Genomic DNA, 24,782 nt, shown 5'->3' on the forward strand with positions numbered 1-24,782 from the left:
GTGTCCTACATTGATATTTTTTTCTTCTAAAACACAAAATCCAAAAGCATAACCAAATTCATACGAAGAAGTTGAAGGCCCAAAATACTTTTAATTGTTCAATGTACAAATCCAGTCCAAAATACTTTTAATTGTTCAATGTTGAAAACCAATTAAAGAATGAGAGTGATCCAAAATACTAGATGATGCTATTTGCTTCTCATACAGCTGGTGAGAACCTCTACAAATCTCTTGTACATGTGCCGCTTCAGATACTTTCTTTCTACCATTTTCCTTCCCTCCATCCCCATTTGCTTTCTTGCATTCTGGTTTCTCAGCAAAAACCGGAGATTTTCGGCAAGAACTCGCGTTCCGGGACGCCCCGTCGGGTGCAAAAGCCCTGTCACATTTTGCTCAACTATCTCTTTTGTGCCACCACCATCAGTTCCCAAAACCTGTGACCAGGTCAGGTACATTTTCAATTTGCCAGTTATATTTCGACTTCCAAATCTAGGCATAACTAAATAAAGGGTGCTAGCTTTCCGATTCAGGACATAAATAAACAAGAAAACCAAACTCGCTTATTATGAAATCAACCCTAATATTCAAACATGTATGCATTTGCACTTGGAAGTACACAAGCGGATAGAGATTTGAATGATGTATTGTAATAACATATGGAGATAATGACAGTAGAAACGGCCGGAAAACAAAAGATTACTCGATTACAAAGGAAACTTACATAGCAAGAAATTTCCTACTTTGAATCTAACAGAATAAGTGGTCTCGATTCAATGTCAGGCAAGATCCAGAACTCTAACATGTATGCATGCGTGCAGGTGAATCATAAGACTAATGCCACAAATCTCGACAAAAATTCAGAAGATCATTTACGAGGAAGATGAAGACAACTACAATGGAACTTCATGTGAAAGGATGAGATACAACCCAGTAAATCATGGGATTTTATGAAAATGCATAGCAGGTGATATTCCTAGAGCACATGATGTTACAAGCTTAAGCAATATAACATCCAAAAGTAGCTATCACATGGAGGCATAAACAAATCAGAAACGTAAAGGTGTCTTACCGGTAGACCAAATGCCATTGCTTCAACTGTCACTCTCCCAAATGTTTCTCCTAGACCCTGTAAATAAAGTGCAGATACCATAACATGTTATCCATTTAATTCAAAACAAATAATAATATATTTTAGAAATAAGTATCAGCTAAGTTGAATGTTATTTGAATATAAATTGAGATTCATAATTAACCAGAGCTAAGATGTTTTAATCATGCCAGTGTGCAATATGTTGTTTTTTAGAAATAATATTCAAACTGTTGAAATCATGTAGCTGTTCGAATCAGCGATTCGATTACTAATTCATCAATGCATCACAAAAAGACTGTTTATGACAATTAAGTGCTTTAGCAATGTACTGATCAGAGATCTAGGATAGTGCAAATAAATGAATCAATGAAAAGAAAAAACTACTAGAAAAAAGCACAATTCTCTACCCTATTCATATGGAACACAATACTACTAAAGCATTTATTATGTGGGCAATGGAGCTATATAATAATATAAAAGGGCCAGCTATATGCGAAAATTTCCATCTGAAACATACTAAAGATAACAAACATTAGCATTCAAATCTACTATACAGAGTAGAAGAATAAGAGTAATTTAATTAAAAACTAAAAGATAAGCACACGAATACCTGAGAGTTCATGACATAAACATCTGCTGCTGAATATAGTGAAGCCACACGTGTGGTTGAAGGAGTCCAAAGTACAGACTCAGACAATGTTGCATGCTGAGACAAAAATCTTAGAATTTCTTTGACATAAGGTATCTTATTGCTCTTAGATCCAACAGAACCAATAAGAATTTTAAGGGCGTGTTCCTGTGCTCCTTTGCTATCATACATCTTCCTTCCAAGCGTACTGTTGACGCTGACATCAATTGTTGCATTCGCAGAGCTAAATGACCTCAATTCAGTAGAAGATACATTAAGATTTCCCAACTTTTGAAGCAAACCTCTTAAATGATGCTTTGAAGCCAAACTAGATTGATCTTGCCTGATATTCATTGATTTTTTAACTTCAGAATCAGTTTGTGAAGGATCTTCATTAATCACGAGGCCTGCTGATTCCAGAAGAAAGAGTTGGCCCTTTCCAGCATTTATGCTACTTAGTGACATTACTAGCATATCACTATCTGTCAAACCCATCTCTTTTCTAACTGCATCTCGCAACAACTGCCTTTTCTCTAGCATCTTTGCTGGGCTAGCAGCAGGAGTATTTAAAGAACAAGGAATGCCGGCTACAAAAGCCAGCTCGTCATTAACAGCAAGTGGAACAAGAGCAGGCTGAGATCTCAACTTAATATTTTCCTCCTGACACCAGGTAAGCCACTGTTTACTCTGCATTTCAGATAAGAAAATAAGCATTTTCACACGGTTTAGTACAAGCTTTGACCGATCAAAGTATTCTCTTCTATTTTCCATGATCCACCAAGCAATTTGACTTCCTCCAGCTGGGAAATGAGCAATATATTGATCTGAAACCATCATATGTTTATGAATAAGTACTCAAAGGGACTAGGGCAGTTATGCTTTAGAGGAAATAACAACTAAAGATAACATAAGGAGGTAGACCAAAAATGAAAATTCAGGTTTTCTAATCAAGATTTTAGAGAAAACTAGAGTGAGAACACAAGTATGCACATAAACATTTTCAATAGGTTTTCAAATGGTTCAGGTAATGATAACAGAGCATAAGAAGAACAATGTTGAATATAGATAAAGAATTTTTGACAATGATCTCAAAACCTTAAGCTAAATGTGTCGTGCTATTCCACAAGCAGGTTGGCGGACTGAGATAACAATAATCAAGATTCAGGTTAATGCATGAGTGTGCGTGGGACCATAAAAGCGCAATCAGCTTTGGTAATAGAATTGGTGTCCACTACGTCATTAGAGAAAATTTTTGCATCTCGACTCAAAAGTGTCTACACTACTCCCCAGTTACTATCAACAAATTCGAGCAATCCATGGAAGTCTATCTACATACTGAGGTTCTTATAATTTTAGGGGCATAATTTAAATACAGTAACATCTTGGACCATATAAATTAAATGCATATACATAGTTTACCAATGCAACTAAAAAAAGTACAAATTTACATATAATGTATACACACACAGACGCATATACCATGAGGTTAAAACACTATGCGGCTAAAAGAAAGCAGCAATCTTGTGTCAAATGATAGCTGAGCTTCATATCAGCATAAGCAATATCTTAAAAATATAAACATTTTTCCAATAATTTTCTTACCAATCCACGTTGCACAAACTGCTGACCCTGCAATCACAAGGTCTGCCTTCATGGCAGTTTTGAAGCTAAGATCTGCTCTGTCTTCAATCACTTTGATCCTTCTTCTTGCAAGCTCCGATATTAATCCTCCTTTCTTACTGAGAACTACAGCAGATACTGTGGCTCCACAGCTCAAAAGCTCTGTTGCCAACTCCATCATTGAAATTGGAGCCCCCGTCATTGAGAGTTCATGAAATACCAACACTAATCTTCTAGACCATACAAGGCGTGCAAAGTCCCCCTTCCTATCACATGTTCCGGACCGCATTGCAGGACTCCACTCCAGAACTCTGTCCTCCACAGATCCAAATGGACCAACAAGTAATCCATAAGTAGAATTTTTCATCGGAATTTCCTGTTCTTGCCCTTCTGTGCTATCATTTTCAATGTTCATCTTTGCCTTCAATTTACCACGCATCTTGTGCAAATTATTACGTCTCGCTCTTTTACTCCTTTTCTTCCTGGATGAAACGCCATTCCCCTTCTTGGCCAAAATCACATCAATCTTTCTATCACCGTAGACCTGGGTTTTATTAGTTCCATTATTCATTGCAACCAAACTGTCATCAGCAAGCAAATCTCGTCGTGTTTGCTGTTCAGCATCCACAAGCTTATTTCTTGGATCACCACCGAAACCCAAAAATTCCTCCTTGTTATGACCATGTGCCCACCTGGATTGGACATAGAATCCAAGGTAAGCCCAAAGAGTGATTAAAAGCAACCAATAGACTACACGGTTGCTCCTAAACCATTGCGTACCACCAGCACCACTTCTAGCTTCTCTTCTTGGAGTTCGGCTTGAATTCAATCTCCGATGTGTAGGAGAACTCTTAGGAGTTGATCTTCCAGACAAACTGGACTTAAAGCTACCTTGCCTTAACGATGATAGTCCCTTGCTGATACGTTCCTCCATTAGCTTCTGGCTATAGTATATTGATGACAAGATAAATCAGTATTCTTCATATGTTAGTCAATTCCTAAAACAAACAGCACTTAAAGGTCTATGTTCGTTCTAGCTCCAAAATTCTTAAAAGCACCTTCTTCTACAACTTTCTAAAATTCAAACCTACATGAATGAAGAGAATATAGGTTAGACGTCCTTCTGACAACAGCATCAATATCTTATGCATTAAACAACATATATATATATATATGGTTGGCATAATAAAAGGTCAGGAATGGACAAAAATAATATATTCTCGTGAAAGCTACCGAGTCTTGTATTAATTCCAGAAATTTACTAGAAAGAAGCAAGTAACGTGACGAACAAACAACAGCCTCATCTTATTTGAGAAAATTAAATTTGTCCAAGGTGATATTCTATTTCAGACTACCAGAAGACAAAAAAGTGAGATATCATTTCCTTTTTTCCCCAACAATCTCAACTTACAAAGTTATTTCATGTCAAAGGTAAATCTTTGGTTATATTTTCTCATAAATCTATCAATGATTATAACGGTAAAGGTGGCAACTGACTTGTATTTCATAGATAATAGATTATCCATAGATATTTATATAAGACGATTTCTATATGGGATGGGATTTAATAAGAGGAGTCCTATATGGAATGGAATAAATACAACCTAAACAAATAATTAAACCCGTGTTCGACACCACATTGTAATTCCATGAAAACGTAATTACTATGAATTTTAATTCCTTAAAAATGTTGACTGAAAGAATGTAATTATAGTGTAATTCTACATATCATGTTTGTTAGTACAAATTATAATTACATAAGTTCAAATTTTAAAATAATAGTTGTCCAAACACGCTAAAACTGTGTAATTAAATCCAATTACACCCAAAGCTAATTACAAGTTGGCGTTCCAAAAGGTTAGGGAATCCTAAAATAAAGTTAAAACATATAATCCTCTATGTAACTCGGATATTGAGAAGCTCGTGAAATACTAAAACATAAAATAAAAGGACTAATATGTATCCTACCGAACAATGGCAATACGAAAACTACTTTCTATTCCCAATCGTTCTCTACCACTCTATTAAGCAATCAGAATATCGACCATAAAAATCCACATTCCATAAATCGAGATCCTTTTTTCCTCTCCTTTTCATATACTTCCCTCAGCAACCACGCAGTTTCATAACGGAACAGAAACAATCTCTTCAAATCCCGTTACATTCCATAGTTCTGTTTCTGGCATTTTCTCGAAAACCAAGCAAAATCTTATGCTTCTTACTAATTTAGCACTCGAATATCAAACTATCAAAGCTAGGGGGAAAGTCAAGGAACTATCTAGTTGAACTTTATCTGTTACAAGAGCGTCAGAAAAGAAAAAACAAAGCACTAAAACTTAAGAAAGCAAAATATATAATAAAATTTCTTAAGAGCAAACGGAAAACAAAAACAAAAGGAAGACCAGCTAGTTTAGCTTACATAAAGAGATTCGAAGAGACTGGAGAAATTGTTCTCTTTTCTTTCTCTTTCTTGATCTTCGTTCTTGATTGATCCAAGCTTACATTGTAGAGGAAAACAAATTTAAAAGGACCGAGCGAGAAGGAGAAAGAAGATGCAGAGAGACGGAGCTGTCTGAATTACTCTGAAACTTTTTGTTTGTTTATTTGTTTTTCTCTAATTAAAATAGATCGCACGTGCAAGTCAAACACGTGTGGAACGGATATTTGAAACAGCGGTGTGGATGGTTCTGATCACGCGCGTTGCTGTTGTTTATGTAAATCGGACGGTGTACAAGTTACGATGGTCAATTATCGGGAGAAGACGTGCAGCTTAGCTGTTGTTTGCTGATCCCAACAATTTGCCAATTTGGTTTTGGGTTTTTCCAGTTTTTAATTTCTTTATTTTGAGAATTATCTTTTTATAATATTTATTTTATAGTCCATATTTAATAATAAAGGAAATTGATTATATTATGAGGGGTTGGTGAGTTATTATCACTAATTATTACTATATATTATGGGCTATGGTTGTTGGATTTACCTTTAGTTTATTTAAAAGATGGGTTGAAACTGATTTGATTTGATTATTGGAGCTTTACCAAATCAAACTATGGGTGACTGAATCCCATTGGATACATTTATTTATTTGTATAAAAATTGCAAGTATTCAATTTAAAGAGTAGTTTAACTAAACTATTATCTTTATTTTGAAAGAAAAAGGTATAATGTCTTGGTATCTAATGTTAATATTTTATGTGTAATGTGACATTCAACATTTTTTTTGTTGCAATTAAGTACCTAAGCTTTTTTTTTTCTTTTGTGCAATTAGCATAGATACCTAATTAGCTAATTACACCATAAAAAAAGGTTAGGTATAGTTAAATTATTAAAAAAATTAGATAACTAATTGCATCATTAAAAAGGTTAAGCATCTAATTTTACCATTAGAAGAATTAGATTTCGAATCTCACCATTAAATAAAGTTAGGTACTTGCACGGACCAAAAGACCTGATTAAGCAGATGATTGTTATCTTTAGTTCAAGGTTTGAACACGTCGTTGCAAAGCTACATGAGTGTTTACTTGTTAAATGATTGAGAATCTTTTAAACATATACTACCTTATAATCATCGCAAACTAATAAAAAAAACTAGATAATTAATTGCTAAAAAATAGGTAAAATATCACATTACACATAAATGTTAAAGTTAAGCAACAAAAAAATACACTTACCCAATATTTTAGGGGTGTTAAAAGTTTGATTTTAACCGATCAAACTAAAAAAAATCAATTAACTAACTGAATTAATCAAAATTTTAGATATTTAATATTATATATATATTATTTAACCTTAAGAGTATTTAAACTTCGATTTAACTAAATTAATCAATTGAATTAACAGAAAACATATCAATTCAGTCCAATAACTGCAACCACCGATTGAGCACCCTTGCAATATTTAACAAACAAAACAAGGTTTCATTTTCCGGTAGCATAGGCTGTATCAGGTTCCGTTGGCTGCTAGCTGGCGTTGCCAAATGTCAAAACGGAGAAGGAATCAATCGTGAAAGAGAGCATTGACCAAACTTCCAACAACTTTTGTATTGGTAAACTCATTCATTAAAATCAACACCTCCTGCACGCTTTACCCAGGGTGATGCTTATTAAATGACTATTATAAATAAATACACAGATGATGTTGGATTGAGTGTAAACAACGTTTTAAGTTGTAATTCTGTGGACAAAAAGACGTTGTTGGGAGAGCTACACTCCATTTACCACTTTGATTCGGATCCATTCCAGATATAATGCACATGGTTATCAATAGTCTCAGATATTGTAATTGGTTAAATGGGCATTAAGGTAGAGTGCTAAACAAATTACTACATAATCTAATTAAATTAACGATTCCCACATGAAAGAAGGATCATACTGAGCAATATCTCAATAACTAGACAACCTTAAAATAAGAACAATTCTCAAACATTGATTGATAGTGTACGCTCAAACACCAGGCTTAACTCGTCATCCACATAAGTACGCCCACCAAAGAGAAATAAGAAAACCATCACCATCAATGCACAATCATTCTTGTTCGTACTTCCTAAATTTCTCATAAGCTTCATTACAAAATCAAGCCACTAGAAAAAAAAACCTTTTAGGAAACAATAATAACAATTTTATGAATTTTTGCGTCGTAACTAAGAGAAAAAGAAGATTAGTTTATCTAATGTGCGTGTGTGTATATATATGTATATTCATACCGCACATATAAACATAGGAATGCCACCCGTCAAGCCACAATAATATTCTCAAACTGAAGAACGTGAGCAGGCATTTGTCATACACAACTGCCAGAATGAGAGACGTTCAGGGTTAAAATGAATGAACAAGGGCAGCTCCAATCAATGACAAAGAAAAATAAGTACAAAGATGAACTACTGATTCTGAACTCGTTTAAGCACGCAAGAAAAAAAGCTTTAAAACCGCCTAAATGCAAGAAAGGCTTTTAACCAATGACAATCTCTAAACCGTCACCAAATATTACGACATACATGATGTTTTTATTTCAAAAGACCTTTACGATGTGCCCATAATTACAGAAAAATGTCCAATCTCATTGGGGAGATGAGGGGAAATGCAGACATATAAACTGCATTGTTACTTACGCTCATTTTTTTGTTGTTGTTGATCAAGCAGAGCATTATCTATGGATGGAGCACGACTTACCTACAATATCCAGGGAATATATTGTGGCCTGAACTGGTCCAAGTCATAAGCTGGACATCATAAAGGGGCTGTAAGAAAGGTCTACACCGCCAAGTAATCCACAAATAAGAAATTCCAAACATCCATGAGGATAGTAATAACTTTCATTGCATGATTTTCACCTTTAGCAGTTTACCAAGGCAGGGCTTCATCTTTAATAATCAAATTACTTGCTAAAGCTCATCTCTGAATATCTGCATAGGAACAAAGTATAAACAAATAAATTCGCTTACATATAGAAGATGATACAAACAGAGGGGTTTCATTTTTTTATAAATTGGTCCACGGGAAAAGCTCAAGAGTTTCAACTTGCCTGCGGGGCTGCTTATTTGAGTTATTTTGTCGTTGCCCAAGTTCATCACTCACAAGCTCTGCATAGGAGTTGACTTGTTTAACAACCAAAACATATCAAGTGGGAAGGTCTATGTTCAGAAATCCCCTTACCTGGTCTTTGGGAAGGCTTCCATTCCCTGTTTGGTTTGTTAGAAGTATTTTCATTGCTGCAAAGGAAGGGTGACTAAATATTATTAAAACAATCAGGCAAGCATCACATATAATTTGTAAATTAAAACAAAAACCAATTACACTGCCAATCATCTTAGATTTCATTAAAAGGTGATTAATTATTATTGAAACAAGCAGAGCAAGCAACACAAATTGCCACATATAATTTGTAAATACAAGATAAACTGCCAGTATCTTTAGATTTCATTAGTAGTTTTGCCTCACTCAACCTGACACAACCCCCAAGTATATAGAAAAGAAAAAATCTGAGACATTGTCCTCATTGTCAATTATAAACATCTATCTACAAGGATACATGACTTTTATTATCAAATGATCTAATAAAAGAATATTGCAAAATTTGCAATTCGAAAGGAAACTCGGTGACCATTACAGAGATAAAGTAACACAAACGTCAAGCCAATAAAGACTACTTCAAAACATCTTTAAACAATTATTATCTGTTTTGAAGTTAATCTATGTAAAAGGTCAATAGCTCACTGTAAACTGACAATACTATGATACTTCAAAAGACTGGGCATTTCACACCAAACATACCGGTGGGATTTCTATAAAGAATAAGATATTGGATAAACACATTCAACTGAATGTAAGCATGTCTTAATCCTGATTAAAGGGGTATCTTGAAAGGACATTCCAACCAGATACCTTCAAGACAAAGACGAAAAGGCAAATGTAGAATGCTTCAAGTTTCTCAGACTAATACAGTTAATATTTCCTTTCCCACTCTGGCAAGAAGGAAAACAGAGACAGCCAATGCTATTTAAATCAAGCAGGTGGAGAAACCAAAAACCAAGATACTAACCCTGAGGATACTGTTGAAGATGTCTGTCCCGATGGACGAGCATTATAAGCCCCATCGAAAGCGATATAAGGTGGACAATATGTTCCTCCTAGTGCCCCACCAGCACCTGTCAATACTGGTTGCCTAAACAAGAAAATGAAAATAATTACTGCATTTGGCTTAAACAGATGAATAGATCAGAATGACAAGAATCTGAATAAGGCATCAAGAGAGATTTAGCCTTGCATTAATATCCAAAAAAGTGTCCATGCTCAATGCGATGGGCCAAAAAAGGCTTATCTGGTGGGAGTCAGACCACTGACTCATAATTCCTAAGTTATGTTTCATTATGAACAGGTAATTCCCTCCATAAGAAAATCAATTGGCCAGTTCAAGACCTGACTGGGAGATCACCCTTATTTGTCTACAGAAATCAAATATAATCCACAGAACCAACTTTTCTACAGAAAACGAATTACCATACCATGTCGTTTCCGAATTTCTCAGTCCAAGTTGCGGCTGGGAAACATATCCTGTAAATGCCATGCCAACAGCAGGAACACTAAGACCACCAGAGTGCTGACCCCCAAGTTGCATAACTACATACCAACCATTCAGGGAAAAAATAAAATAAATTGAGGCTATAGAAAAGTTCAATAGCAGGAAATAGAAAAGCAGATAATTGTCCAAGAGTAAACAAAGAATATTAGAAGTGAATCTAAGCAACTAAATAGATAAAAGCTATTCCTAAACATCACATAATATCAATTTTAGATGCAAATAAACTCAAACTCCAACTTCAAAGCACTGCAGAAAAAGCATAACCCTAATCAAAACAACATTCAAGGAACTAAAGCTCCATCTGGTCTTAAACATAAGGCCATTAAAATATTCAGATAAAAACCACCTTTAATATTTAATAAACCATTTAATTTAATTCATAAAAAAATTCAAAAAAATGGGATTTAGGACCCAGGAACTAATATGCACCTCTCCAGTTAAGGCAATTTACCACATTTCACATTTTACCTTCTATGGTAGGATTATGTAATCCAGACAAATGGGTTAAAAGAAAAATGAAATGCTTTACCAGGCAAAAAGGCAGGAAAGTTTTGATCGCCATGGCTAATAGACATATTCCCTGTAGTTCCAATAATATGAGCTCCACCATACAGATAAGAGCCCCTTCTGGCTCCTTGAATACTGCTTTTTCCCTTGCTCGCCAATGCACCCTCGGGTTTACTTTTTTCTGAAGCTTCAACCTCTCCAGATTCATAGGAACTGACTGACATAGCTGTTTTTGGCGGAGAGGAAGCTCTAGACCCAATACCAGGATGCTGGCCCAACTGCTGAGCAGCTGCTTGAACAGAAAAGAGAGCCCTGCCTTGAACAGGAATTGTTTGTGGAGAAACTCTATTGACTTGGTTCTGCCGTGGTGCTGGCTGATAAGTCTTCGGCCCTGGGATAGCTATGCCTCTACCCTGTACACTGGATTGAGAGGGTTGACCACTATTATCCAATGAAGATCCAGACGGTAGCATTTGCACGTTAGTCAAAGGCTTCGCAGAAGCTGATGTGACGGAATCATCTATATAAAGCTTTGCCATGTTGATATAATCAAGTGGATTCTTTCCTCGTAATGAATCGGATTCAAATACAGAAGATTTCTTATTTGCAACAGAGGGGTGAAGATCCCTGCTGACACTTCCAGCTTGGAAATCCTTCTTCTGATTCAAAGAACTGTCGTTCTTGGAAGACCCTGACGGATAAAAGGGTGGGGAAGCTGAACTCAAGCTTGACGCAAAAATGTGTTTCTTAGCAGGCATTGATACAGTGTCTGCATTTGTTGAAGGTGTGAAAGCTCTACTTGAATGGGCTTGTGCAGTTTTCTCAACAGGCTTCCCAGAACTGAAATATATAAATCATTCAATGTCATGCAAACTTAATCGTGGTAGGAACATTAGAAAACTAGGAGGGAAGATGCATATACTCACGGTTTGTTCAGCATTGGAGGTGCTTGACTGCTGTTTTTCATAGAAGGTTCATATCTCCTAGTCCCTCTCCCTCTCACAGTCTTAGGAGCCTGATTCTGATTGTAGTTTTTCCCAAATGCTTTGGACCTACTTCCCCTAGGATAACCATGATCTGGGACCCGATTTTTACTACGAGCACGATATCTACCTCTAGAAGATTTTCTTCCCTGAATGTGGAAGACAAAACATATCAATAGGGAAACGAAAAAGATAAAATGAGATTAAGAAAAGAAACACTAATCCTGCAAGATGGATATGTACAAAACCCTTGCCTCTTTATACTGCTTTTCTTGCAAAGTCATCTCCTCAAACTTGTCATGTCCCCATTTCCCGTCATCTTTGGATTCCCACAATTTCCTTCCACCATTCATTCGCCTAATACGTGCAAAACAGATTAATACACAATTCAGGACTTTTAATATAACTTGAATGGAAAGGGAAGAAGAACCCCAGGTTGTGGAGAAAATCAGAATACAACAATGGGGATTGACCCCATAAGAGATTGAATCTGAAGCACTATAAAGTAACCATAGCAAAGTTGTTAAGATATTAGTTCAACAGTCCAATTGATAGGCCAAGAATTGGATGAGAAGCATAATATTTTACAAAATATGTGCACAAGACTATATCATAGTTAGTCTTTACACACATGATAATACCCATATAAAAATGATAAAATCATCAGAAAATAAGGATAAAAATAAATATTTGGAGCAGAAAAAAAACTAATGATGTTAGAATTTTGCATAGTTATCACGGTATTTACACAATGTATGAAAAGAAAATTTAGAATTGGAAATTACTTTTCTCTACTCATAAGCAACCGAAGCCAAGGAGTAGTAATAATAACTTATAAGCTCTTATAATGTCATCAAATAACAATGTTCCAGGCTGGGCACTTGGGCAAGATGTAACATTTGATCAATTGAGATTACATTTACTCTTACATTGGGACACTCAATGGTTTACAATCAAGGTCCTGACAACTAGCTCATGCCTGGATCAAATCAGGTAGCTTTCAAGGTCTTACAAGGAAGACAACTGGGATGTATGTCTAGTAGTTTAACAGTAACCAAGTGTATTATCACATTTCATATCTTCACTCCTCGTCCCAGTCCCAACTGTTAAAATTAGATACTTATATTTATCATCAGTCATAAATGTCTAGTAGGGCAAGTTAAGCTCTCATGCTCGTTACAACCTTATGTTTCCCTGTACCCAATAAATCACGGAATGATTCAGGGTTCAAGATAAAAAAACATAAAAAGCTGCATACAGAGCATGCACATCATAGGCGACAAAACCACCCGATAAGCACATTTGCAGTTTAAATGAACATACTTAAAAGTATGCATAAAAATATATATGGCTTCAAATGTCTGCAAAGGGAAGTACATGGCGACAAGTGAGCATTCTAGTTTCAACCATGTAACCATATACTTTTCTATGAATTGCTAATTAATTCTCAAATAGTTTCAAACTTCATGAATTAGCATAACAATTTACACCCAGAAAAGCAAAGAAAACAAAAGAATAAAACCGAATACCTATGACGACCGCCGACATTGTCTCCAAATCTATCATCGTGCATATAAAACGCCCCATTAGTTGGCACGGCAAATGGCTCATTCTCCTTCTTTCCCTCCTCATCTTCCTCTCCAACAAGATTATTACTATTACTAATCTCCACTCTCTTATCCACATTCCTATTCCCATCATCCACCAATGCTTCTCCTCCAGTTCTCTCCACATTCCCTTCCACTTCCTTTCTTCTCACTTCTTCTATCTCCTCCTCATCAATATCCTCTTCCTCCTCTTCATCATAATATGCTTCTTCTTCCTCACCCTCCTCTTCTAACTCCAATTCTACTTCATCGTCATCATAATCTGCAGCACCTTCCTGACCGTCGGATTCATCAGATTGAACCGCAACTCTCAGATCCATCGCCACTGCATTATTATTATCATCCACTCCCCTCTCGTCTTCCTCATCGTCACTCGCCGCCCTTCTCCTTCGCATCGCCAGAGAACGGTTCACTTCCTCTGGATCACTCTCGTAGTCCATCTCCTCTTCTCCCGTTGTAGCCATCACTTACTCGTAGAACTAAAGTCGCGAATTTCACAAATTTATTACGAAACAAAAGAAACACGTTAAAAAATCAATCGCCTAAAAACTCGAAGAGAATCAGAACCCTAGGAGCCTTGAAATTGAAAGAAGAAATAACCCTTTTAATTTATAGTTTAATAGGATAGGATCTAGGAAGGATTTTTGTTTTTTTTTGGGATAAAATTGAATTGGAAGTTTGCGGAGAGATTAAACGTGACTTAAATTTCGTTTTAATAATTGGGGGGGGGGTGTTTGGGGATTACGTGGAAAGCATGAGCTTTCTAAGGTTTTATTATTGAGTTAATATATATTTTAGGTGTTTAAATTATATTTTAAATTGATTTTTGATGTTTAAATAAATTTTTGTTAAAAACATATGATTAATATTTTTTTCGTTATATTTTAAATATTTATCGTTATTTTTTTAAGTGACACATTTTATATTTATTTTAAAAAAAATATTTTTAAATAATATTATTTTAAAAAAAATAAAAACTTGACACTTAACAAATTTTTTAACAATATACATATAAAAGTGTAACGGATAAAATATTAGAAACCTATTTTTAACAAAAAAAAATCTTTAAACACTAAAATTTAATTTAAGTATAATTTAATTATCTAAAAGTGTATTAAGTCTTTAAAAATTATTTATTAATATGGTACTCATTCAACATTATTTTTTAATTCAGTACTCACTTTTGCCATATAAGGTAAAGATATGTTCTATATAGAACGCCTTCTCCACATGATGTACAAGTCATTAAAAACGTTTTCTACAAGCATCTTCTGTCAATCTCGCAAAGTGTATTTAATAAAGCCTCATATTATTTTTTTTATAAGAAAAGAAAGTCTCATTAAAAGAACCCTTCATTACGAAAGGTGTTTCAATAGATGTTGGAATGAGAAAAAGAGTGTCACAATTTTATTGCCAAACTGTCAAGAGTACAAGATGTATATAGAACCTACAAAAGAAATAGACACCTAGCAACATGATCCAAACCTCCTACATACAGGCAAAAACACATAGTAGACTACATAAGAACTCTTAACGAAATTCCAACTTTTTTAGTTCATCAACCTTTCAATTCGCATATCTTTGAATATGTTTGAAAATTACATTACGATCCAACACCTTAGCAGCAATTTCCTTTAAAAATGTCTCAAACAGGGCTAGTTATGTGCCAGGATTTTTTATCCACTCTAAGGTATTAAAAGTCACACTCCATAACCAATCTTCCTTTAGACCCTCACCTGACTCAATGAAGAGGCGTAGGCTAGTTTTAATTGCCATTAGTTCAGTCAAGATAGGAGGACCAAGCCCAACATGTTTCGAGAAAGACCCCAACAACTCCCTATTCGAGTTATGTAATAATCCTCCAATGCCACCGCTTTGCCAGTCCTTATCCATCGCTCCATCTATGTTAACCTTGAAAAAACCTGAGGAGGATGAGACCTTTTTCATAGACAACTGAAGATCCGCCAAAGATGGATCACCCACAAGACAGTCAAACTACACCGATACACTAGGAAACTTAGCAAAGAACCATGAAGCCAATTTGAATATAGTAAGGAAAGAAAGTTGAACTTGAACAAGCGAGTCATTCTAAAAAATTATCGTGTTCCTACACTTCCACACCGATCACATAATTGCCTCTGGAATAAAAGTCCAAATGTGTGAGCAAGGGACAAGATCCGACCAAGTAACTAGGAGGTCTCCAAGGTTATGAGGCAAGGCAGTAGAGACATTCCAAACCAATTGCACCAAAGATCCCACACCACCTTGCATGACACCAATAAGTGGTTAACAATTTTTGTTTCCAACCCACATAGTGGACATAACACGTCCTCTAAACTAGAAATGCCACATTTCAGGAGTTCTGATTTCACAGCCAGCTTCTGATGGATTGCCTGCCAAACGAAAGACTCCACTCTCGGGGGGCAACCCAATCCAGACTTGCTTCGACCAAATAGGGTTGGAGGTTGATCGATCATACATTAATCTAACACATACTTAACCGAGTAGGTCCCCTCCTTGTTCCCAGACCATAAGCAGCAATCTTCTTCCACTGTCTCAAAAGAGAAATTGCACAGTAAAGAGTTGAGATTCAGCCACTGCTCCACTTTCTAATCAGCAAGGTTACATCTTATTTAAATGTTCCAACACCAACTCGATTGGTTCCAACATCTAAAATCCGCAATCGTCCTCTCTTTGTTGACCAAGAGAGTGAACAGTCTCGGAAACTGAGACTTTAGAGGGGAGCTGCCTAACCAAATGTCCTGCCAAAAACGAAAAGACTCTCCCTTACCCACCTTAGGCTAAAGGTGATTCTGAAAACACTTCCTAAAATCATTGTTTTTCCCATTATTGTTCACCACCGTTTCCAAATCCATGAAGCTCTAGGGGATGAAACATTTTCAATCCGTACAATCTTTGGGTTTACACTATACTTGCTGCACACCAACCTTTTCCACGCCTTTCTCAGTTGCAAACTTCCAAGACCATTTTCCAAGGAGGGCACGGTTCAGTAAATTGAGGTCAATAATGCCTAAGCCTCGCAACACCTTAGGTTGGCATACGATCGACCACCTAACCCAATGTATCATCTTCTTTTCCTCCGAACCCCCCAAAAGAACTTCGCCATTATAGAGTTTATTTTCTTCAAAACACTGGCTGACAATCTGAAGATGGATCCAAGAGAAAAATTACATATTTAATCCTCCTTATTCTCGAAGACACCCCCTTAACTCACCATTTGGGCCTAATCATACTTTTAATTCATTATCATATGATCTATAGATTATAACAATAATTTTTGCAAAGTTGTCAGTCCATTGATTTTCTTCAAATAATTTGAACTGTCTTATTTAAAATTATATTTTCAAACATTCAAAGTATTTTCATTGATAATCATGTAAGTTTTATTCTCTTTGTTAAAAGCAGTCATTGTAGTTGGATATCTGATGACTATGGATGTCCAAACTGTATAGTTTATATATAGTTTATAAGAACTTGTAAAAATTAATATTTTATATATAGTTTACTGTTTAAATTAGGTATTAATCATTTTATTTATTAACATGTCACATCTTTAATTCATTACTCTTGAATAAGATATGGATGTCTAAAATGTAATAACTAGATAATCTTAGTGATTATAATATAATTTTTGAAACATTAACAATAAAAACAAAACCTTACCCAAAATTGATGGACTATTTATATAATTTATTATTCTTTTTATTATTAAACTATAGTAATAAATTCTTTTCCAAATTAACAATTAAAATACATCAGTTTCAATTAATATGTTTATCTCAATGAAATTTGTAATTTTAACAAATATGGGGGTTAACTCAAATAATATAAACATATGCACACGTCCTAAAAGTATTAGAATTGTAATATTTCATCAAAAGTTTTGCAAATATAACAGAGATTTATTTTTGAGTTAGACTCAGTGCAGTACATAACCATCGTCCAAAAAGAGATAATGCAGAAAGGTCAGTTTTTGGTAATACAGTGGAGCTTAGAATTCAAGGGTGAATTCAGAATTACAACATATGAAATACATGGCACAGTTGTCTGTAAAAACAGTCGAATGTTGCATACCTTGACCGTGCTTAACTCCAGGATCGATATAGGGAAAGGCGGGAAAAGAGTCGAATGTGCAGCACGGAACTCTTCAACTATGGAAGCATCCTTGAACTTCAATGAGAATGTAGGCAGCCCTTCTTTCTCTTCACCTGAACTATTCATGCAGGCAAATGTGATACCTCTCTTGTCCATGTTTGTCAGCTTCATTTCTGGATAAAGCCTTGCATTTAGAATTAATTCCCTCTGGCTCTCACGAGTACCCTAGCTCCTTCCGTCCCGGATGTAGACACGTTCAACTTAAGTTCTCCCTTACCACGCTCTTTCCATGCGCCACCTATTAACTCAAACAGTACGGAATCAGCTGAGAATACCACTTTCTCTTTCTCTTCTCCTGTCTTGACTGGAACCTCCGGCATGGCTTGAAGACCACTTCCCTCTTTCTTGGAAACAACTGAAGTACCGGATGCGTTGAAGAGGGAAGAGTTCCCGTTTGTTGAAAGACCAAACCGAAGGGCCGTCCAAAGAGTGGAACAGAACTAGTAGAAACATCCTTTGGAGTATATCCAAAGGAGAACAAAGAAGTTGAAAATCCAGTGCCAGCAAGTCCCGTGAAGGCATTCTGGCTACTTGAAAGCTGTTGGAACGAACTCAGTGATGCACCTTCTGCAGTTGAATCTGCATTTTCACTACTCTTATCTTTGTTTTCTGCAGTTGCAGTCTCGTCAATTTTCTTGTCTTCATCCTTGGTCTTAACATCTCCTGCCCGTTTTTCATCAATGGCCTCGAGTTTCTTCATTTACAAGAGCACTGTCCTTATCCTCGTTACTTTCCTTATCAACAACAGCTTCGGAAACTGGTCCTTCCTTACTTTCAGACTGTTCAATATTCTCAATTTCACTCTTTACGGACCCAGGATCCTTTTCATCAGTTTCCTCTGATTGCTGATTATTTCCCTCATTCTTTTCAGACTTACTAACATCATTTTTCCCATCTTCTGAGACTTCTTTCTCATCAACACATGGTGCTTCAGTAGTAACCTCGGTGCTGGTTGCTCTGGATTCAGGAGGTCCACTAGGTGCAGCAGGAGTAATGGTTGGTTCTGTAGGGGGCATTACAAACAGGACTGTTCAGTTACGGTTAAGTCGGCTTATACAGTACGACATGGTGAAGTCATCGGCCCGAGTAATCGAATTTGGAACATTATCCACAAATTTCAAGGTTTTCCTCGAATTAAATTGTTCGTGTGGCTTATTTGTCGCATCAAGCTTATGACAAATGATGAGCACGTTCGTTTACTGATGATTCGAGTTGTTCTATTCGCGGGGCTGATTGTGAAGACATCGACCATGTTTTACGTTGGTGCCCGTCTGCTTATCAGACTTGGAATGATCTGATCGTGCCTAATAAAATGTACTCCTTCTTGTCCATGGATATTTCAGATTGGATCGCAATGAACTTACAAGGTGATTCGAACTTTTCCAAGAATCCAACTAGCTGGCCGTTGGAACTTATGGCGTGGTCGCAAAGCGAAAATTTTTTAGGCTCCTATGGAAAGGGCTGGAACGATAATTGAACATAGTGCTCGTCTTGTCCAGTTAACCCTTCAAGCTCGAGTGACGGATAAGTCAACCTTGAACAAAGCTGCTGTAATTTGCCGTGGTTCCTCTGTTTGGATGCCTCTGCCGAATTCTTGGATTAAACTTAATTCGGATGCTGCTTGGAGGGAAGCTAATAGTAATCCTTGGTGTGGGGACTTGCAAAAGACAGTGCCGGAAGATGGTTGTTTGGGTTTTCTAAGTTTATAGGTGCATGCTCGGTAACTAATGCTGAGTTGTGGGGTGCCTTTGTTGGTCATAATCTGGCTTGGGATGCAGGATTTCGGCAAGTTATTCTTGAGCTTGACAGTATGGAAGCGTTAAACATTCTTAGATCGGATTATAATGGAATTCACTAGCTTGGCTGGCATCTCAACGAATTGAGAGGGCGAAATTGGTGTGTTCAAATCGGAATGGTAACAAAGTTGTGGATGCTTTGGCGAAGGATGGTTCTTTTGACAATTTGGATCAGATCACTTGTGCCTCCCCACCAGTGTCGATCGAGAGACTCCTGTAGAAAGATTTGATGACGACGGACCATGTTCTTAATTAATACTTGGTTGGCTTGTTTATGTAGCTTGATTCCTTGCTGTCTTTGTAGATTACCACATGTACTCTTTTCCTCCGTTTAGATTCCTTGCTTGGTTCCTCACATACGACTTCTTTGCTAATGAAATCGTACATTTCATCGAGAGAAAAAAGGTTTAAGCGTCACTTTTGTCCCTATAGTAGACTTAATTTATTATTTTTGTCTCAATCGTATTTTCGTATCAATTTAACCCTCAATGTTGTCTAATTGCATCATTATATGCCCTAACCCTAAACCCTAAACCCTAAATATTATATTAGAGTTAGGGTTTAGGGTTTATAATTTAGAGGTTATAGGATCATGATTTAGGGTTTAAGTTTTATAATTTAGGAGTAAGTATAGAATGATGCAATTAAGCAACTTCAATGACTAAATTGATATGAAAATACGGTAAAGACGAAAATGACAAATTAGATCTGTTACATGAAAACAACAACTCTTTTACCAAAAAAAAATAACGGCTCAATATTATTTTATTAAAATATATCTAAATTTATGAGGGGACACCAATAAATTATATATCTTTAAAGGGCGAATAAAACAATCTTACCATTACCTAAACTTATTTTATTCTTTTAAATTTAAATATTTTTAAGGCGTTACGGCCACTACTAAAGTACTAATCCATCAAAGTTCTACATTTAGATTCAATTATATTACTGAGTTATTAATCCATTAATAGTTGGATGATAACATGATATGGCAGCTTAACGTTGATGTAAAAGTCATTTTTATTCACTTTAACATTTTTTTTATAAAAGTTGATTTAATTCATTTTAAATTATCATTAAAAAAATTATATCTTAAATATGATAAATTCATCTAAATCATTCTATTGTTCTTTCAATTTATAACTTATCAGTTAAAGACTTTAAAATATTTGTTCAAAAATTTAAACAATGAGATGCATTATTTTTAAACGACAAATATTATAATATAAAACTTAATTTTATTGGACAATCACCGAAGAAGATTGAAATATTGATACGTCAAACCTTTAGATATATTTTTATTGAATTTAAACAGAATTCATGAAAATCAATCTTATAAGATGAAAGATGGATGAAATACGAATATTTAGGTATCAATCTTATCATAAATAATGACTGATAAAGAATAATGATTGACCACCAACGACGGTCGAAAAATTCAATACTTAAAATTAAAACAATTTAAAAATTATTAGTAAAATCGATACATAAAATCTAAAAGTAACATAAAATATAATCATATCGCCACAAAGTTAATATATAAATAATTCAATATTATAATTGGAGTTAAAATCAGAATTTAATAACATGATAATACCAATTTAAATTTTTAATATAAACAAGTAGCCTATAACTCGAATTCAGCGGTAAGGAGTGTTTGGCGGCGCAAATGGGGTAGTTCTCCGGTGCGGCGCCAAAAAAACGGTTAATATACGGCGTGACCGGTTAAACAAGTGATCGGTTAAAATTTAGACCGATTATGTTATATTATTTAACCGAAAATATTATCAAGTACAATAACATATTAGGTAACGCTTATATAATGTAATAAATAGCGCTTATATAATAAAATAGGTATTTAACGGGAAATATTATTAAGTACAATAACATATTAGGTAACACTTATATAATGTAATAGATAGCGCTTATATAATAAAATAGGTATTTAACGGGAAATATTATCAAGTACAATAACATATTAGGTAGCGCTTATATAATGTAATAGGTAACGCTTATATTGACCTATTTTATAAGTAAATCGGTATATTTATACCGGTAACATTGCAAATTTACCTATTACATTATAATTATCGGTTTCGATATTTCATAAAGTGTCGAAACTTTTTATAAAAGTATCGACACTTTATGCTTGCACCTCGTTGGGCATTAATATTTTATTCTGGACAAAAATATCGACACAAACTAAAAAAGTGTCGATACATGATTTAGATATATTCTCTCATAAAACCGGTATAATTATACCGGTTTCATTGACCATTTACCTATTACATTATACTTATGGGTTTCGATGTTTTAGGGATCGATATTTTTTTAATAAATGTATCGACACTTTTTAAGGGTACACCTTTTTTGGCATTCATTCTAGACCGTAAGTATCGACACTTTACGCTTGCACCTCGTTGGTTTTAATATTTCATTCTGGATAAAAATATCGACACAAATTAAAAAAGTGTCGATACATGATTTAGACCTATTCTCTCATAAAACCGGTATAATTATACTGGTTTCATTGAACATTATACTTATGTGTTTCGATGTTTTAGGGATCGATATTTTTTTAATAAATGTATCGACACTTTAAGGGTACACCTTTTTTGGCATTCATTCTAGACCGTAAGTATCGACACAACTTTAACAAGTGTCGATACTATATGCTGACCTATTTTAGCATAAAATCGGTATATTTATATCGGTTACATTGTAAATTTATCTAATACATTATAATTATTGGTTTTGATGTTTTCGGGATCGATACTTTTAATAAGTGTCGATACTTTATGTTGACCTAATATATTATGCGTGCACCTCGTTTGGGTCGATACTTGTTACATTGTTAATTTACCTATTACATTATAATTATTGGTTTTGATGTTTTTTGGGTCGATACTTGTAGTTATTGTACATACCTAAATATGTACTGCGAATTTAATGTTGTACCCACCCTTTAACTACCACTATCAATACCACATCCTATTAAAAGCAGCACGACTGAAACATATTCAAAATGAACCTTTGCTTACATCTCCATCAACTCCTGGACCACTGAACTTGCACAACAAAATTTTTGCCATGAATAATACTGATGTAGACAATGTTAAGCCAACCGAGGAATGCCATGAAGTACATAATGTTGATGAATCTGACAGATTGGTTGGTCAGCTCTTCTGTTCACGTGATCAAGCTTGGTACTTTTACAAGGGATTCGCACGAGAACATGGGTTTAGTGCACGTAAGGGAACAACACGGCTTGACGTGGAAGGGAATGTGAAGACATAAGAATTTCGTTGTTTCAAAGAAGGGTTTCGAGTATCAAAAGTCAATACTGTTGATCGTCAACGTGCTCATACGCCAGTCACAAGAACAGGATGTAAGGCTAGAGTCGTAGTTACAGCAACAAATACAAACGATCAGTGGGTTATAAGTAAGTCTGATCAGAAACATAATCATGCATTATGCACACCTGCTATGACACCATTTATGCGTTCTAATAGAGCTGTAAGTAAGGCTGATATCGATGAGGCAACAATATTGAAAGAGGTCGGTGTTGGCACGTCACAAGTAATGAACTATTTAACGCAGCAGGCAGGGGGCTATCATAATGTTGGATTTACACATAAAGACCTCTACAATGCACTTCAAAGAGGTAAAACAAAGGAAATCGTCGATGGGGATATGAATGCGCTTATTGCCTACTTTGATTATAAGAAACATGATGATCCCGAGTTTTTTATGACATACTCGGTAGACGAATCGGGGGCATTGTATAATCTTATTTGGTCGGATTCTATATCGAGATCGGATTACCCATGCTTCGGTGATGTAATTGCGTTCGACACAACGTACAAAGATAATTTGTATGGTCGACCAATTATGCCTATTGTTGGTGTCAATCATCACCATAACACAATTGTGTTTGCCACTGCCATAATCGCTGACGAGACGTCTCAATCTTTCGAGTGGGTGCTACAAAATTTTTTAGAAGCCATGATGAATAAATCACCTATTTCAGTTGTCACCGATGGGGATAAGGCAATGCAGAGGGCTATCAAATATGTTATCCCTTATGCTAAGCACAGATTATGTTCTTGGCATCTTTCTCGCAATGCACAAGCTAACATTGGTGACCCAAAGTTTACAGCAGCATTCTCAAAATGCATGGCTTCCTGGTGGACAACCAAGGAATTTGATATTCAATGGCGTTCGGTTGTTTCAGAATTCAACGTCCAAAAGCATCCATGGGTGATTGAGAAGGGAAATACACGACACTTATGGGCACAAGCATATCTAACCGGTTATTTCTTTGCCAATATTCGCTCAACACAAAGGTGCGAGTCTACGAATGCTTCACTAGCTATTGCACTGAAACACAAGAAGACATATTTAGATGTTGTTCGTGCAATTGAAGATGGAATTAGTAGAATGCGTATGAACGAGTTGAAAGCAGATTACTTAAGTTCCCATACGAAGCCCTTCCAGATCACAAAACTGGTCGACCTTGAAAGCCATGCCGCTGCGATTTTTACCCGTGAATCTTTTCGTGTGTTCCAAGATGAACTTATACGGGAGACATTGTACCGGATTGAGGCAGAGATTAAGTCCTTATCAGATGAATGTCAACATTATATTTTGTCAAAGTACGCAGAAAAAAATAGGAAATTTGAAATTAGTTTTGATTCTCGTACGAAAACTCTAATTTGCTCCTGCAAAAAATTCGAGACCGTTGGACTTCTGTGTCGCCATCAACTTCACATTTTGAAGCACTTGGACTACACATATTTGCCCGGGACTTTGATTCAAAGTAGGTGGACTAATGATGCGAAGGCTTCTGCACCCAGTTATGTTGATTTGAATGTGTCTCCAGAAGTTATGCAAATGGCAAGGTTCGCTGCTCTACGTTCAACGTCAAGTAGGTTATGCTACATTGCATCAAAGACATATGAGTCTTTCAAAACCGCAAGAGATGAGATGAAAAAACTAATAGAAGAATTAGAAAACTCGTTTGGTTTGAATGATTCAGTCAACCAGAGCATTGTAGTAAACAACGTTCATGACCCTCAACGAAAACAACGCAAGCGAAAAGAAGTGTCGAAGAACAAGGTCGAGAAGAAAATTAGGCGATGTGGGTACTGCAACGGTGAGGGACACAACAAACTAACATGTCCTCAAGTCAAGCTCAATTTGAGTACAAGCACACAGCCTACATCAACTGATTTTTTCGAAGACGGAATGGAATGACAACGATCTCCATATATCGTAAGTATCAACATGACTCCT

The 24,782-nt window shown here is 35.7% G+C and overlaps 2 protein-coding genes and 1 pseudogene across 5 annotated transcripts; all 3 read right to left on the minus strand.

Annotated features, from left to right (window-relative positions):
- Positions 1-138: 138 nt before the first annotated feature.
- Positions 139-5,918, minus strand: LOC120169947. Of its 2 annotated transcripts, none has more exons than XM_039178015.1 (5): positions 5,758-5,918; positions 3,321-4,282; positions 1,701-2,542; positions 1,070-1,126; positions 139-434 (listed from the first exon to the last, which is right to left on the minus strand). In XM_039178015.1, the coding sequence occupies exons 2-5, from the start codon at positions 4,270-4,272 to the stop codon at positions 189-191; spliced, it is 2,097 nt and encodes a 698-aa protein (XP_039033946.1). In that variant the 5' UTR covers positions 4,273-4,282; positions 5,758-5,918; the 3' UTR covers positions 139-188. The 2 variants fall into 2 exon arrangements, with proteins under 2 accessions (XP_039033946.1, XP_039033945.1); XM_039178014.1 differs by having other exon boundaries at positions 3,321-4,425.
- Positions 5,919-8,039: 2,121 nt separating this feature from the next.
- LOC120169401 (protein MLN51 homolog) lies at positions 8,040-14,102 on the minus strand. 3 transcript variants are annotated; one of them, XM_039177540.1, is made up of 11 exons: positions 13,435-14,102; positions 12,160-12,262; positions 11,849-12,054; positions 10,945-11,762; positions 10,339-10,453; positions 9,876-9,998; positions 8,990-9,042; positions 8,859-8,916; positions 8,668-8,739; positions 8,507-8,587; positions 8,040-8,127 (listed from the first exon to the last, which is right to left on the minus strand). In XM_039177540.1, exons 1-9 carry the CDS (start codon positions 13,974-13,976, stop codon positions 8,712-8,714), a joined length of 2,046 nt encoding a protein of 681 aa, XP_039033471.1. In that variant the 5' UTR covers positions 13,977-14,102; the 3' UTR covers positions 8,040-8,127; positions 8,507-8,587; positions 8,668-8,711. The 3 variants fall into 3 exon arrangements, with proteins under 3 accessions (XP_039033471.1, XP_039033468.1, XP_039033469.1); XM_039177537.1 differs by having other exon boundaries at positions 8,990-9,045; XM_039177538.1 differs by having other exon boundaries at positions 8,052-8,127; positions 8,511-8,587; positions 8,990-9,045.
- Positions 14,103-14,959: 857 nt separating this feature from the next.
- Positions 14,960-18,704, minus strand: LOC120169867 (annotated as a pseudogene).
- Positions 18,705-24,782: the final 6,078 nt, after the last annotated feature.

This window comes from Hibiscus syriacus, unplaced genomic scaffold (assembly GCF_006381635.1).
Source record: "Hibiscus syriacus cultivar Baekdansim isolate YM2019G1 unplaced genomic scaffold, ASM638163v2 tig00111769_pilon, whole genome shotgun sequence".
Taxonomy (NCBI): Eukaryota; Viridiplantae; Streptophyta; class Magnoliopsida; order Malvales; family Malvaceae; genus Hibiscus; species Hibiscus syriacus.